General features: G+C 40.4%; 1 protein-coding gene across 4 annotated transcripts in view; it reads right to left on the bottom strand.

The window, feature by feature from the left end:
- The window catches only part of RGS17 (regulator of G protein signaling 17), a 77,519-nt gene that overhangs the window by 27,073 nt on the left and 32,554 nt on the right, over positions 1-17,892 (bottom strand). For all 4 annotated transcript variants that reach the window (XM_054820991.1, XM_054820988.1, XM_054820989.1 and 1 more), the window contains exon 2: positions 4,737-4,880. In XM_054820991.1, coding sequence (XP_054676966.1) covers positions 4,737-4,855 — 119 coding nt within the window. In that variant the 5' untranslated portion in view covers positions 4,856-4,880. The remainder of the gene's footprint in view (positions 1-4,736; positions 4,881-17,892) is intronic.

The following is a 17,892-nucleotide window of genomic DNA, read 5'->3' as shown; positions in this document are numbered from 1 at the left end:
CTTGAGATTTTTTTTTTTTTTTTAAGAATGCAATTTACAAGTGTTTGCAAGAGATTGACTGGCTTCATGTCTGCTCAGGAAGCTGGAGTAATGGATTGCTAAATAAGGTCGGGGAGGTGAAATAGCAGGCTTCTACCCTTACCTCGCCAGGCTGAACTCAAAACTGTAAAGCCATAGCACTAAATACTAAATGCGCAGCTCTCTGGAGAAAGTGTAATTCAGGAAATTATAGACTGTCATGTTAGGAATCTTACTGCAAATTTTGCAACTCTCAGGCTACCCAAGTCATTGAAATTACACCTAGTAAGGAAGCCTTTTCTTCTGTCCTCTGTGGGATTGGTGCTTTGTGGAGGTTTAAGGTGAGATTCAGTCCAGCACCTTCAGTACCTGACTGGTATTTATCTGGTAGATACTTTAGTGAGGTGGTCTTCCTGAAGTAAGCACCTAAGGTGTATATCTGGTCAGTGGAGAGAGGAAGGTCCTACAGAAGGTCTCCAGAGTGGACAAGCTTTTCCTGTTGGGGACTTCAGAAACACTTTATTTTTTCCATCAAAGACGACTGCTTCCGTCACTACTGATGCTCACGCAGCCTTTCAGGGCTTAAGCTAGTTCGGCAACATCCTGACCATACCTATTACAATTAAATGGCCAACTTAAGGAGTCTGTTTATCTCCACCTTTTCCAATCTGAGCAAAACTTGGTAATCAGCCCTGCTTTGTCATTGTAAACTCAGCAATTTACTGTCCTGACAATTATCAGTGCCAATAGATGGACCAGGTCTGGCTGGGATGGAGTTAAGTTTCTCTGTAGCAGCCCCTATGGTGCTGTGTTTTGGATTTGTGACCAAAACAGTGTTGATGATAACAAATCAATGTTTTGGCTACTGCTGAACAGTGCTTGCACAGCATCAAGAATTTCTCTGTTTCTCATACTGCCCTGCCAGTGAGCAGGATGGAGGTGCAGGAGAAGTTGGGAGGGGACACAGCCAGGACAGCTGACCCTAACTGACGAAAGGATATTCCATATGACGTTGTGTTCAGCGATAAAAGCTGGGGAAGAAGGAGGAAGTGGGAAGATTCAAAGTTGTAGCATCTGTCTTTTCAAGTCACCGTTACGCGTGATGGAGCCCTGCTTTCCTGGAAATGGCTGAACACCTGCCTGCCCATGGGAAGCAGTGAATGAATTCCTCGTTTTGCTTTGCTTGTGCACACAGCTTTGCTTTACCTATGAAATCATCTTTATCTCAACCCACGAGTTTTCTCACTTTCACCCTTTCAATTTTCTTTCCCCATCCCGCTGGCCAGGAGTGAGCGAGTGGCTGCGTGGGGCTGAGCTGCCTGTTGGGGTTAACCCACAACAATGGAGAAGTACTCTAAATATTTGTTACCTTTAAAAAGGAATTATTAGAGAAAAAAAAAAGTTTGTTATAAGATGTACTGAATAATTTTTGGATCTAACTTTTTGCTGTTAACAAGTCTCTATTAGGCAAGGTATTATTTCCCCAAACAAAGGTGTGAATATTTGCCTATGCTGTTATGCAAACAGAAGACTTAATGCCTATTCTGATTTTAACACAGGGTGGAACAGAAGAAAACAAACATCACATGATTCACAAAAGATATTTTTAGAATTCTAATGATTTGTTTGGATATATGAACTACTGAACTAACTCTTCAAAGAGATACAAGTGAAAGCTTCTTACTAAAAGCTGCACACACCCCCGCCCCCCCCTTTCTATGGATGGTGAGGAAGTTGAGGCACTAAGAGGTTAGTGATGTAAGAGCTGTCCTCAGTCACACAGGCTGGTGGAAAAACAGAAGAAAAATGAACCCAGCAACATTTCCAGACAGGTACCTCTTGAGAATTTCACGTTACTCAAATACAAAGACAGCTGGAACTAGGGAAAGCATGCAATTGCAGTAGGTCCCGAGAACCTGTTACAATTATTGATTAGGCTTTCCTATTACAGAGAACTACCCTAGAGAATTACCTACCTATAATCCCCTATATAATGAGTGACTAGTAAAGTTCGTTACGTAGAGTTTTTTTAATTGTCTTTGTAGGGTTTTTTTGTTTACACAACTGAGACAAGAACAGTCATCTGTAGTCTATCTGGACAGTTCAAATTTACCAAACAAATGTGGCACCAGAACCAATTACTTAATTTTAACTGAGATTCTGAAACATTTCATATTGCCTTTTTGCCATCTTTCCTCTGCTGGAGTTTCCACTATGGAATCACAGAAGATAGAGCTGGAAAAGACTTATTACATCATCTGTGCTACCTGTTTGATTTAGAAAACACAAGTGATGTCACTATCCCCTTTGACCCATTCTTTGACGTAATCCTGAAAATGAGCTTAAATTGACAGGATTTCTACATGCTCAGTCTAATCTACTTCAAAAAAAAAAAAAAAACCCAACCCAACAACCAAACCCAACAAAAAATCCAAACTCAACACCTGAAAGACAGGATATTAACAGCAAAAACAATTACTAAAGCAGCTGAAGGGACATTCTACATTTTAAAGCAATAATTGCTCTAATTTAGACTTAATATGCATAAGCTGTTCAAAAATATAATGGTAATGCATTCCAAGGAGTGGAGGCACTCCAAGGGTCACAAAGCTGGTGAAAGCTTCAAAATAGAGTATAGATGTCAAACACGACTTCTTAAGCTATAGCATGCTTAAAAATTAAAATCAGTTGTCTCTAAGTTTTAGAAATTAGACTGATACTTTTATGGCCATTCATGTTCCAGTATGCAAGGCAAAGGCCAACCCTAGCTGTACATGAACAATGATGGGCTTTATTTCCATTCAGTAAAGAGAAGTTGTAGTCATGGTGGATAATTCTAGGAAAACATCATCTCAGGGATTGTTGAAAAGCAAGCAGAGTGCTAGGAATTAATAATAAAAAATCAAGAGCAAACACAAAACAAGGTGCACCCATGTCTTGACTACTGCAACAGATCTAGTCACGCAACTCATGCAGGAGATGGTAGAATAGGAAATGTACACAGAGAGACACAAGGTAGGTGGACAGGTAGAAGAGAGATAAGGATAAACCACGGTCTAGGTCAGTTTCTGTATCAGATAGATTAAAATAGAGAAGATTATGGAAGAAAAGACAGCTGAAAGGGGATATGAGAGCACTCTATAAAAACTTGATCATCCTGGGAAAAAATTATTCACTGTTCTTCACAATCATAAGAACAAGGAGGCATCAAATGAAATTAGCATCTAGTAGGTTAAAACAAATAAAATGGAGTCATAGTTCACAGAGTGCACAGGTCTGTTGTAGAATTTATTGCTACGGGAAACTCTGGATGCCAAAAGTTTAGATGAGTTCAGGAAGTCACTTCAGAAAATGGTTTGACAAATTAATGAAAGAAAGTTCCACCAAGGGCTATAAAACACACAGAAATAACCTCTGGGCCAGGAAGTCCCTAAGTTGCAGACAGCCAGAAGTTGTGAGGAGTTTTGCTGTGGACAGGTTGAGGAGGTACTTGTCCTCTTCTTTTATCCCTTCCTTGTGGCATCCGCTACAGGTCACTTCCTCAAATAGGACACTGAGCTAAATGAACCTTTGGTCTGCAACAGTATAGCTAGTCTTACTTTGTGCCCTTGTCACACAGCAGAGCTTACAGTGGCAAAACATGCTCCCTTTTCTTCCCATTGAATACACTTCCACCTCTTTGCTGTATGGCTTGAACACATTGCAGAGTATCGTTGTAAAAGCACGAGCTCTGGCTCATCCTTGCTCCAAATGTCCTCTGCCCCCAGGTGAAACTGGAAGTAACAGCCAAGGCAGGTCCACCCTGGTACTGCCTCCAGGATGTGACGTCCTGGAAAAAGCTGTTGCATTTGATGCCTGGTGCGTACATTCGGGTATGTATTTTTAAATATATTGGGGGCAAATAGCCTCATATTTTGGATTGGGGCTGGATGGCTGATTCAAGTGGAAATAACAGATACACAGAGGACTGGTCACTCGAAAAAGACTGAACTATGTATGTAACAGGATGCACAGGCACTGAACAGTACCGCATGTCAATTACTTTACGTTTCAACACTAACTGTGCTCATGAAAATAAGAAATAAAGACCTGATGCATCTCAAGATACTGAGAATTTAAAGCTGTTTCTGAAAGTGGCTTTATTTTTACTTTCCAAGTAAACTCTGTTTAGGAAGAGACAATCAGCCACAATTTTTGAGCCTTTTTTCCACTAAAATTATGCCACACCAATTAAAAGATAAAGTGGAATTTAAGGCTTGTGTTTTCAGATTTACAGAATATAGATTATTCAACAAGTAAGTAGTAAAACATGTCACCATATGTTCACATTTATGACCATCTCCCTTTTTCCCTCCTGAATGCAGACAACTGCAGTATTGAAAGTACAAGCAGAAAAAAAATGTTTTGAATGCAAAATATAAAATATTCAGTATTGAGTCTCTCATTCACACATACTAGTTTTACAACTGAAACTTCCTATTTTAATTATAGTTTGAGTAGGGTAAATATAGCTTGAATTTACTATTCTCTCCTCTTCCCCCTCACAAGATGTCCAACCAAATCAGGGAACTAGTTAATCAAAATTTTAAGTGAAATGTTAAATTGTGCCTCTTGGCAGCAATCCTCTCCCAGAAGTTTGCATGTTCCCAGTGCTTGCACTTTCCATTCTCATTGTTTACCTGTGGTGGATATGAAACCAAATATACTACAGGACATACCATGAACAGCTGCAGCAACAGCACCAACAAAAGCAACATGTGTTGTTGGGCCTTTGGTTTCCAGGTGCTTGGGACACAGCTGATGTTCCTTCATTTTGTGACTGCTGCCTCTTTCTCATTTCAGCTACTTCAGTGCCCAAGTGGCTATAAGAACACAGACATAAGAGATGTACAGAATTACTACAGACCGTCATAAAGTACATTCACATTTCTACAATAATCTCCGATTCTACGGATTCTCGCAGCTCGTGGCAACAAAAGCACGTGGCCATCAACTGTGCTGGCCAAGAAATGGTTCTATTGTGTTAAAAGCAGTTTTCAGAAGACCACATTTTAGTGACACGCTTACGCTACCGTGCCTTTGAATCACGGCTATTCTAATCGCTTTGGCTGGACTGAAAGGACTGTTTATTACCCCTCTGAACAGCAAGCTACGCAGCTTGGGTAGCACTTGGTAGAGACTGAGTTGTTCCTTACCATATGACTATCACAGCTCTTTCCATTGTACTAAAAATACAGCGGGATGGTTATTCACTTTAAACATGAGCTGGAAACTGATCTTTTTTACTTTTTGACTTCTCTGGTCAATGCTGGACCAATGAAATCGATATGAGTGATGTTATATCACGGGCACTAATAGCTGTCTGTTAAGAGCCAAGATTATGATAAGTGTCATAACTGGGAAGTTTGCTACTTGAGAGTTATTTTCTGTAAATAAAGGGAATAATAAATATGGATTTCCAAAATACTTTTCCAACTTTGAGACTATTTTCTGGTCACAGAAGATTTCTCTTGTTCATTGCCAGTCTTTCCTAGGTTTTATTACGCCAAGCTATTTTTCTTTCCAGTGACTTGCAATAAGCAGCTGGAAGTAATATTCCACGCATTACTTTTAGTTTTCAAAAGAAGTTAAAACATTTATTGCTAAGTTATGTTATTTAGGGAGGTTTGGATGTCAGGATCCTTCTAACAGCTCGCGTCTTCTTTGTACAACAACTATAAGTTTCCCAGAGCAATGGCTATTACACGCAAATGTAAATTAGAATAAATATAGTAATTTTGCCTTTGGAAAAGTACAAACAGATTGCTGTGGGGAGGAGTCCAGTTTAAAAGAGAAGCGGGTAGAAGACGGCCCGGTGTGAGCAGCGCGCGCTGTGCTCCACAGCCCCAGGGCACCCTGCTGCAGCCAGGAGTGCTGGGGACAGGCAGGCTCTGCTCAATGTGCTACCTGCGTACATCACGCACAGACAACCGAGAGGTGTGCTACTCCATCTACATGCATTCAAACAGCACCTGTGAGAGCTTGTATTTAAATGGTTACTAAACCTCCTGAAGTTCTTCTGCTGTAGTAGTGTCCTTATAGGCAGTTTACACACAACAACACGTCGCAAGGATGCTAAGCTTCAGCACTCGAACTTAGGCTGCAGAAATCAAGGTTGGTGGTTATTTCAGCTTCTTGCATAGCTAATTTCTCCATGTACACTGTCACTGAACAGAATCAAGTAATTTCTGAAGTGTTTGGTCAAATTAAACAATGAAGAACCGTTTAACTACCTGTGGTGAGGGCACCTGCTTGTGCCATTGATATTACTTCTTGTGGTTTATAGTTGCTGAACTCTTGAAGATTAAAATGACATGTTAAAAAAAACCCACACCTTTTTTTTTAATCAAATGTAAACATATGTTGTTAACGAGGGATACTTTAACATAATTGAAAAAAAAGCCCATGTTTTTACAATAGATAGGAAGGAAAGGAAAAGCGTTGCAGCATAATATGTGGCTCAGACAGCAAGTGACAGTATGGAATCACTTTCTCCAAATTACAGTGCTGAACTTGTGCTGACTGTGCATGATGCAGTTAAATTATTTCATAGATAGCTATGTCATGCTGTGCACGGTACTTGCTTCAGCAAATGCAATGACTAGGGTTAAAGAAATTAAAGCCAGATATTTTCACGGGGAACGTTTGTTTCTTGTAAGATAGAGATTCTAGAAACGTTTGTACAAAATCACAAAATCCATTTGTTTCAGAAACAAGTGAAATTACCCATACTTAGGTATTTGTAGGGCTGTAATCTTGAAATGAAAATATCCTATACATTCCACCTGTGTAACTAAAACTATGTATTTCTTACACAATTTTAGCTATATATAAAAAATGTACTATGGCTAGAATCTGTTGCACTACAAATACAAGGGGACAGGATGAAGGTTATCCATTCAGACATGATGACAGTTGGTGACTTTGCGGTAGTTTCACAATAATTTTAACACAGAACAAGCTGCCATGCCACTGAAATAAATGTCTCTCTCCCTTTTCTCCAGCACAGCTTTCAGTCACTCATTCCCTCACCTGCGCTGTCCCCTTCCCTGTGCTGGCAGCAGCATTTGTGCAGGTCCTTGGTGAATTGGATAAAAAGGTAGGCATGATTTAAAATTAATCCAGAGGGAAAAAAAAAAAAAAATTAGTTTAACTTGGTTCAAGTCTCAGTCTCGTTCACCTTGGGAAGATGTGAGCACTTGTGCCAGAGCAAGGGAGGAAACAGAGCAGTGTCGCACGAACATCAGGCAGGCGAGGGAAACGTGGGGACCACTTCCTTCAGCCCCTGCTCACGCTGGCAGGAACCAATGGTGAAACAATGGGAGTTGCTCAGCTGCAGAAAGGTAAAATCTGTGACTCTAATTCCCAACGCACAGCACGTAGCATGTCTGGGGGACAGAGTCAGAACTGTGTTTTCACAGGAATGGTCCACGTCCTCAGCCCTGCCCAGCAACTTCTACCAGTGAAAATTCTCCAGCATTCACCTTTCCATATGGACTGCCACAGCCAACTGTTTTGGAGGTTTGCAAGTCTGGGCAGTACGTGGCAGCAACAGGAGTTGTGAGGAAACATGGGTCTTCATTGTAGAGCATTTCAGGAGGCATGGTTTCCTCCAAGGATGCTCAGAGCCCACAGGCTAGCCAGTCTTCAGAGTGGGACTGCTTGCCTTGCTATGTTCTGACTCTGCTCTGGAGTATGGGGAGGGACATGGCCCATCCCTTTCCTGACCGTGCATTATTTGGAGGAGGAAGAGGGCAGTCCTTGATTGCAGGTACAGTTACATTTATCTATTTAGGCTGTATTTGAAAGAAGAAAAAAACAAACACAAAAACCCCCAAACCCAACCCCCCAAAGTCCTGTGTGCTTACATCCAGGGATAGTTTGCATTCTAGTACTAATACAGTATGTTTGGCTACTTGAAGCTGAAGCATTAATTATGATGCTAGGAGAGTGCTGCAAGGGGTTATATTTTGGAATGGGTTGATAACATAGATACAGCGCAGTGGGACTATCCTTAGCTTCCAGTTATAATGGGCAAAGATCTTACAGGCACAGTGTGACAGAACTGTATTTAATCCATTTCAGATTCTGTCCATTCCACAGTTGATGTTGGTGTTCACTCCAAACCTTGCTGTATCTGACAATGTAAACTGTTATTTAGCTTGGTGTGACTGGAACGCTGATCAACAAAAGCACAAGGCTGAAAATCCAAGCAATGAGACCATTCTCTCAGTGAATCCAGGAACAATGTTCACTCATCTGGTTTAACCACTGGTAGAAGTCAAAGTTATCAGCCCTTTTCTTTTGCAAGTGTTACATTCTCTTGGGAAGCTTCTAAGCTGAAGTCTGTAAGAAATATGAAAAATCCACCCCGTGATGCAAAACAATAATATGTTTACTGAGGATGAAGTGGGATGGGTGGAAACTTTCGGTTCATGCTTATTTTGGTTGGATTTCATGTTTCATGTTGTATTTGCAAATACCAGATGTCATCTACGCAAAACCGTAATTGATTCCATTAGATTATTTAGGATGCAGAAGCAGGAATATCTTAATTCTTGGCTATATTTAGACACTGACTGTAGACAGAGGGTTTATATTTGGTTCCTTGGTTCAAGGCATGAAAAAGAAATTTAGAAACTTTAATTCAGCAAGTCAGTCTGATGAGATAAATTATTTTTCTGTAATTAAGTGTGAAAGTTAGTACATAACTGTGAAGGAGTAGAATACTGTGAACTGATATAAAGCAGACCTTCTTGGGTAGTGGTACAAATTGCACATATTGTCTCCAAGATCTCAGTTTGCCTTTTAGCTTTTTCAACATTTTCATTCTTTCTGAGACCCTCTAGCTTGGCAAAAGTACCACGTGCTGAAGGTGGGCCTTTGTCCAATAGAAATAATATTTTCCCTTGATATTCTATGTGATCTCTCAGACCATCACAACACAGGTATAAGGTTCTTCTGCCAGTTTTGCATCTGGTTCTTTGTCTCCATTTGGTGGCATGGTTTACTAACAGTGTTATGATTTCCATTTGTGCTGATAGGAAATAGGAATAGTATTCTATTTTGCTTGACTGAGTCATTCTCTTGGGGGTGGGTAGGTATTATGGCCCTCTGAGCAATCCCATAATCACGAAGGATTTCATTTTGCAGAACATCTGCTGTCCCTACTCTGCAGCTGAGGAAAGGAACCCAAGGGTACAGCAACTGTTTATTATACAAGTTACGAGACAGGTAGTTCATATAAGCTGCAGAGGAAGGAAGTGTGTACAACCCTGGGTGCATCTTCAATCCTGCAGTGCTAGAGGGATATGAAAACTAAAAAACCCTTAGAAATTTGGAGTAAGGCTTCCTGTCAGTTGTGGAACCAATGGCACAAGGATCTATTTCTATGTTTAGACAGTGTAATTACCACTTATTCAGCTGGGTACTCAGGGGTAATTATTACAGAAATCCCCTTGTGCACAGAGGAGTATCTTGGGAAGAGAGCTCAAAAAGGAATAACTGATGGAGGATTCATCTGGTTTATTACATTTATACCTGGGCAACCCTATTGAATACTGACCACAGTCATTTCAAATTCCACAGAGTGCCTCTACAAGATGAAAAGAAGGTAATTTCTGAACAGTTGCACCTCCCAGACTCTCCACCTCCTGCAGGACTTGTGCTAAGGTTTTAGAGTGTTTTCCCCAGAAATTCCCAAGGTGTCGGACATGGTACAAAACACAGGCTGCATCATTTCAGTCATTTCAGTGGTTCTGTTGATGTCTATCCTCTGATGAAGCAAGAGCAACCTTTTTTTTTTTCTTTTCTGTATTTTTTTCCTGGCTTCAAAAGCCTGTTGTTACTGCCTCACAAATTATCTGAACTTTTGGCACTGTCCCATCCAGCCCCCTCTGCTCATTTTGGAGCTTCTGCCTGCACATGACCTTCCTGTAAGCATTTCTGTTCCCCTTTCAGGATCAAGAGGGCATTCCTTGAAGAAGCTCATGCACTAGGAAGTCTTTAGAACTATCTTGAAACTCCATTAGGGTTTGAGAAATTTTTATCGTATCTTCTGGAGCCATTCGCTAATGGCTGTTTTGAAAGAGAGATATCATATAAGGGTGTGGATAAACACACACCATCATTTTATACAGCAGGTAAGTGGCATTATGTCTTTTGTTGCAGGTAGGACACATAATGGCTTAGCTTTTAGGACAGAATTGGAGCAGAATCAGCTAGAGCAATCTGTCTTTTTTTCAAACTTCTGCAATGGGCAAGAAAGATCACCTTGCATCAGAAAGGCGCAGTCAATGACTTAAGGATATCAAGGGTGATTTACTCTGCAGGCAAGAAACTTAGCCCTTAAAATACGTTTTGGGGTTGTTGGGGTTTTTTTGGGGGGGGGGTGGGGGGTTGGGGGGTGATCTATCACATCAGCTTTTCTGCATTGCTTTGCTTCCTTTAACTTTGCCAATAAAGGACCAAAACCTCAACGGCATAGCTTACATAAATTCAGACCTTATACCAGGTCTATTGATCTCTTAACCACACTTCATATTTTCACTGTCTTAACTGGTGTCCACTTGGTACATGGATTCCTAATAAGAATTGGTTTTAAGTTTAGGGATGTTGAAAGCCTTCAAGCCCTAAGCATTAACGTAAACACTGCCTATTTAAGACCTCCTTCAGGGTTCTTTGTAAGAAATAAACATACACTGAGGAAGGCTTTGTATACTGTGGAGTCAAGATTTCCAACTATCATTTTAGATTTTCCACATATTTGGAAAATCTCTACATTTATAAGAACAGAGATACATTAACACTCCCTTGACTTTTTTAACTGGCTGTTTGGGGACAGTTAGAATGATTTTACAGGATTTTGATTGGTTGCTTGGCTTTTAGTTTCCTAAAACAGTCAATGGGAGAAAGGACAAAGATATTGCTGAAATATTATTTTACTTTTTTTTTCAGAGGAGTCAGGTGCCTTATTGAATTTTTAATATATAAGACATTTTTTTTAACTCCAAACACTAAGCAAAAACCCTCAGAGAATGCCATAATATGTTACTTCTAATGATCTGTGATAGCCTATCTATTTAAAGGTATAGATTTTAAGGACAGACTTACTAGTGTCTGTCTTACTACCAGAACAATACAACACAGCTTGGATGCACCTGCCAGTTAAATAATCTCACAGATGCATGTGCTGCTCTTGCAATGCAAAGACAGCCCTAACACAACACCGATCTTTTATTTGTGCTGTCTTCATTCATCTAGAGGAGTGTCTTAAGGGCACCACAAGCTAAATGAAGACAGGCCAAGAGATTTTATCAGATCTCTGTGAGCTATAAAGCTTTCCATACACCCCTCACAATGCTGAGTGAGTAGTGACATCAAGACAGCAGAGCCATGGACACCCTTTTAAGTGCTGCTGACCACTTATACAGTCCTCATAGAGCAATGGCATTCATACTAGTCACTCTGCCCAAGAGATACCTTAACACAGGTACATTCTCTCTTTTGCCACCAAGTCCTGAAAGCCGCTCGGTATTTCACAAATAAATTCATGTAAAGTAATAGAGAAGAAGTCTAGAAGAAGAAGAAGAAGAAGAAGAAGAAGAAGGAGAAGAAGAAGAAGAAGAAGAAGAAGAAGTGTAATTGAGTTACCTTGGGCTCCGTTTATTTATTTCAATGTATCTGTAGTCTGTTACAGAACAATTAGAAGCTATTGGCAACAATGGAAACTTAATTGCACCTCAGTTGATTTAAAGATAGCCTACATGGAAAATTTCAGTTAATTGCAGCAGTATGGAAAGTTTGAAAAGTTTACATTTTTAAGAATTTGTGTTTTGGAAGGAAAGATCAATGCAAAAGGCAATTTCTAAATACTATTCTGGTAAACAGTAGTCATGTCAGAATTTGAATTATAACTCCAAATGACAACAAATTTGCTTTTCTGGGTTCTTCAAAAACTATATTTTGCACCACATCTAAGTTCTAAAAACGTGTGAAGAGTAAGAAGGTCTGAATCAAAACAGAAGTTGACCCGTGTATTTGTAACTAGACCTTCATATTGCACACATACCCCATGTTGATGTGCCATACAGGTCAGTGCACAGATTCTGTGTTCTGTGTGTTGAGTTCAGCCAATAACAGGCATGCATATATGTTATAGCTTTTAATTTTAAATGTCTGGCTGCCTATCAAGCTGTATGAACCATTGCTCTTAACTTTGGTGGTCCCATACTGATTACCAAGGTGGCAGAATCATGGAGGGAATTTATTTCTCTTAAGTAGCTTGAAGTGCCCAAGACATCCTATGGTCTCCATTCTGTCATTCTTCTTGTATAATTAGCAGACCACTTTTTGGTAGTAACTTTTGAAGTTATAGGTTTTGAATACTTTTTGGCTCAGAGAACAGGTTATTGCATCTACTGATTTTTTTCTTTGGGGCCACTGAAGACTTGAGTGTCTACAACAAAACATCTTGCTATTCTATTAGTTACTGCAACTCAGCAAAGAGTTTTGAGACATGTACACCTCTACCATACAGCCATCTTTCTCATGTCAGGTCTTCTGCTCGGAGGTGTTTGACTCCAAAAGACTTGTAAAGTCTTTTGGAGCAAGCCTTGAGAAGGTCATAAAGTGGACATTCTGCCCATTGATGGAAGAGGAAGAAAAACAAATTATGTGGACACTTGGCAGAAAGTTTTATTAGGATAGAACACTACAGAAAGTGCTCAGATGTTTTATTAGGATAGAACACTGCTATGTGAATATTCATTTAAATTGAAACTGTGCAATTCGCCTGAACATTATAAAATCCTTGCCTTGTGTACAATAATATTCTTTTTATGACTTTGCCAGACAGCTTCTGTGCTCATAAGGGATGTCTGGGATTTCTTTTTATTATTTTATGGTGAACTTAGTATCCTGAGGAAGCCCTGCTTAAATCTCTGCATCATCAAGTAGATATGCATTTGTACTTCTGAATCAGACATTACTGCTCAGTAACAAAACATTAAGCCTGACAGTAATGCATTATTGAAAAGTTCGAGATGCCTGCATGTGGTTTTTAAGGAGCTGTACTGAAATTATGATTAAGAGCACTCTACAGTCTTCAGGAACATTTTATAAAAAGCAAAATGTAAAACTCATCAGGAAACCTTTTAGCTTTTTTAAGCGTTTTGTTTTTATTTGTATGTGTTTGAGAAAAATCTGAGAATCCCATTTTACACTACATTTATCCACCTATTCGTTGTGGCTAGCGTGGCTGCAGCTGACTTACTTACACATATGAAGCCACTACACTTTAGAAAGCTGAAAAGATACTTTCCTCACAGGGGGAAATACAGATCTTGACATATTGCTGGAAAATTAAAGAAGTGTTTGTTAAAGTCCATGACGTTCCCCATAAAGAAGACACTAAGAAGACTCTTGAGAACACTGAGAGCTTTACTGCATGCATTAGCACCGTAATTTCCAAATAATTTCTAAATAAGTTCTCAAAGCAATTTCTCTGTGTAAAAAGACAGATATCATTTGGGGGTTATGTGAACTGCGCAGATTCTGTACAAATTTCAGCAGAAACTCAAGAAAAAATCATAGGTCCAGCACAAGAATTTGTAGCTACGTAAGGTAAAAAGATTTGTAAGTGCAGTTGAAGTATCAGACAAGCTTTAACGCTGGTGAATTACTTTTTCTGCACATAAGACCGTTCTGGCAAATTTTCATCTGCAGAAATGGCAGCATTTAATCAAATAAATGCACACAACTTTTGTTTATGGTGCTACTACAGGCTGAAAAACAAAGGAAGGGATCAGGAAAATTGTTTTAGTGTGAGAACAGCTTTTCTGAAAGCACTTTGGACATGGTTCTAGTCTTTGAAGTGACAGAATCCACATTCTGCACTGTGAACTGAAAACTTGCATCCTCTACTTCCAAGGCACTTTATTTTTTCAAATTCCTTCTGGAAACAAAAGTCACAAATTTGGACAGAGGTAGCCTCAAAAAGGATTCCTTAATATCAGCTTTTTGAAATAACTGGATATTTTGGTCATCATGCTGATTTTAGTTTCACTGACTGACTTCTGAGGTGTCCTCTGACAGGATCTCTCTGTGTTCCAGCCCTCCCTTCCTCAGCCACCCTCAAAAACAAACCAACCAAACCAAACAAAAAGAAGTATATTAAACAAAATCAAGAGAATAATGTGGCAGGGAGAAGGTATTTAGTTAACATGATAAAACTGAGAGGGAGACGAGTGGAAGGTGGCATGAGGTAGAAACAGGCTTAGGGTCTTTTTGGATGGCTTGGAATAGTGGGAGCAGGTTAATCTAAGCACTACATGTGGATAGGCTTGATCTAAAAGCAAGCTGCTTCCAATAAGAAAGGCAGGGGCAGGGACTGCCCAGGCACCACACTCTGCTCACACTACAGTATCGATGAACTTCATGACTCCCGAACTAAAGGAATATTTACCCTTGACAGACAGTGGTCAGACTGGGTGCATACCCATCGGTAATGAATCTCCCCTTCCCTCCCACAAGCAACGCTACTTCTGTCAAACTCGTAGCAAGCTCCTCTTATTTCTGCTCCTCTAGTTAGTGCTAATGCTTGCTGGTCTGAGGAAGGGAGAGGAGACCAGTGTCTACTCTGTGTAAAAGGGACATGCTCTTTCCAACCATGCTGGCGTTTGGATCGATAGCAGTTAGTTTAAAGCCTTCACTCTCTCTAGTGCACTGTGCTGTTGGCAAGGTTCTTGCTTCTACCTTGCTATTTCTCTGCTCATTTACCTTGCTGCTATCTCCGGACAACACATTTGTCTTATCGCTTCTGACTTCTTCATTAGCTGTTAACTGAGGGTTTTTAAGAGTTTCCCCGGGGTTTGTATGTCAGTATATGACACTTTCTACTACTAGTTGACAGTTGCCTTTGGTTTCCTCTCCTCCCCTCTCACCCCAAGTCTGTAGCTGTTTTAAGTGACCTGCAGTCCTTGGCAGCTTGGGGTTTTGGTTTCTTGCCGATGCTGCGGGTGGCCATCTGCTCACCTGCATAACAGGTTCAGATTTATGGCACTTTTATTCCTTAGTATTCCTACAATGATGTCGTGTCATGTCAAGTGTTTCTCCATGTGTTTGACTCTAACAGGCAGATCTTTACCTATCAGTTTGTGCAGGGTTCTAATTAGGACCAGATAAGGTACAAGTGATGATTCAGCATGACATAGGAGGGATCCTTTTCCATCCGTTCTTTATCCTCTGTCAATCTCTTGGTTATCTTTACTGCTGACAAGATCTTTCCATTGTTTTGTGACTATCAGTAAAGATAATTTGTGCTTACCGGTACCAGGATTGGTGCTATGCCATGGGTGCAGTAATAGTTGCATACGGTAAGAGCATAAAGCATTGAGTACTTTGAAAAGAACAAACTTATAATCACAGTTTTGCCTAAGTATTTTCCAGATTGCCAACTCAGTTTTGGGATGTGGTTTAACAGTCATTCATATAATTAAAAGCAAACAGGCTTGTTCTTGACTTCTTCCAGGTTTGTCTGCAATTTCCTTTATATGTCTTTCTATTTAATTGCTATGTTTTTATCAGGGCTATACAGATCATTAATTTTCACTTTAAGCAGATATATTAATTATTCCCTGGATGGTTCTGCTGCCATCAGCATTTTAGACTGTAGCTTTAGGATGAAATCTACTATCCCAACCCAAAGATTTGCTACAAATTGTAATCAAATGTTCCCCAAACTGTGTGTTTTTAAATTATGGAATCTTGAACAATTTCCAAAATTACCATGGTTCTCATCAGTTCTCATGACAGTCTTCTTGTGTAAGTCTGTTCCTTATGTGCTCCTAGACGTTAGGTTAAAAAAAAAAAAAAAAAAGTAAGACAAAATAGACCTCTTCCTTTTTTTTCTGTTACGCAATATATGTTGGTTTTGTGTTTCAGGCACTATTCTTGACATCGATGTTTTAGTCTCTTTCCATCTCCCCTTTCTCCTCTCCACATCATTACAAAGCTTTACCTTCATTTCCTCATCTCTTTTTACAGAAGCAGCTATTGTTGCCATGCTTGGAGAAGGTTTGATGTCTGAAATCCCACCTTTCCACTGGTCTGACTCTTTCACCATATTTGCTTGTTCTGCATTAGAAGCTGCTTTGTCTCCCTCTTAGCCACATGTCCCATGCAGCGACTCTCACTCTTCCATCTGCTGCTACCAAGCTTCATGTCCTTCACGCTGTGCCACATGAGAGGGTTCCCCACTTATAAAATGAACGTGGCCCTTTTCTTTAGTAGCAGAATGGTTTGTGGAGGTGCTGTAGTGAGCAATGTGGCCGCATGCTTCCTCAAGGCTTCATCACATCCCTGTAATTGGTGCTCTCCTCTCCCCAGGCTCCCTGTCCCTCACTGCTGGTTTTGAGACCTGGCTGGGGCTTCACCGGTGCGGAGAGAGGTGGGAGCTGCTGATCACAACCACAAGCAGACAGTCACTGGGAGGAGCTGTCAAGGGCTCTTTTTTCCCTTTCTGCTACTCAGCAAGTTACCAGGAAAAATAGGCATGAAATAAAAAGGGCAGCTGACAACAGTGGGAAAATGGGAAGACAACAAACCAATATGGAAGACAGAAGACATGGATTTACCTGACTAAAGGTTGGGTTAGAACCATTTTGAGCAAGAAATTAGAGTGCGTGTCAGAGAGGTGACAAGCTACGTGGCTTGAAAAGCTTCAAAATTTTAATGGGAGGCTTTTTTTGAGATATAGAATAGACACACAGCTTTCAATTTCTGGGTGCCTTGAACTATACATATATGTTAACAAAGTAAACATTTCAGCAACAACATTTATTTTCGTCAAAAATATAAAAATTCTACCTAAATCTCATGGAAAAGTTGAGGCACGCCCCATTCCTAATACATCTCCAGGCAGTGGGAGCCACTGGTCTAGACCCTGAAGCTGTTTTCTTCTAAGATTCCCTGACAGCAGAAAAAAGCATCACAGAGTTCTTAAAAACTATGACACTGTGCTCCTTCAGCTTTGATTTGCATTCACCTGCAACAACCCAGTGCGGTGGTACAGGATGCACTCAGCCGACAGCAGCGTGACGGATTTTCATGGGACCATCTGCCTCCTCCTGATTTACACCAGTGTCTTAGCTCAGCTCCCTTTCCCTGGCCTCCTTTCCTTCCCACTCCCGAGCTCACTGGCTTTCCTTGGCCAAGTTGTCTGTCAGCTCTGCTGTGAAACCGATAACCTGCAGAGCAATACGGCAGGCAGATGTGTGTCTAATGCTGCTGCAGCAAGACTCGCTACGACTCATCTGTCAAAGCCACTAGGCAGCACAGGAGATAAAAACAGATTTGTGGAGAAAAAGAAAAATCCAACTTCCAAGTAAAATCCCCTTGCCATTACAAGAGCTTTCTAGAACTTACTCACTGTCTTTTCAGTGAGAGAAAGCAGGTTTTCTTTCCTTTCCCTTGTCCTTGTTTTATGGCTTTCCTTGCTGGAAGGATTCCCACGTAGAAAGCTGCAGCCTCCTTTGTGTACCTCACCACCTGAGCATCTACCTCAGCTGCCTGAATCCTCAGTAACGTCTCGTTTGTTAGCTTGCCTGGAAGAACGGGTTTCTCCAGAACTACTCACAGGTCGCTTTCCGACTACCACAAATTTATGTGGCTGTTGGTACTTTATAACATCAGGTAGTGGACACTTGTAGCACAGACTCTCCCCTAAACATAGAGGTAGGATGCAAGTGTGCAGCAAAAGAAAGCCATAAATGTCTAAATTATACAGAAAATGCCTAACAATCAAAGTGGTATCTCTAAGTTCATAGAGATTCCCAA

The sequence above is a fragment of the Grus americana genome, chromosome 3 (assembly GCF_028858705.1).
Source record: "Grus americana isolate bGruAme1 chromosome 3, bGruAme1.mat, whole genome shotgun sequence".
NCBI classification, from domain to species: Eukaryota; Metazoa; Chordata; class Aves; order Gruiformes; family Gruidae; genus Grus; species Grus americana.
The sequence above is the reverse complement of the archived record's forward strand: the minus strand, read 5'-3'. Positions and strand labels throughout refer to the sequence as shown.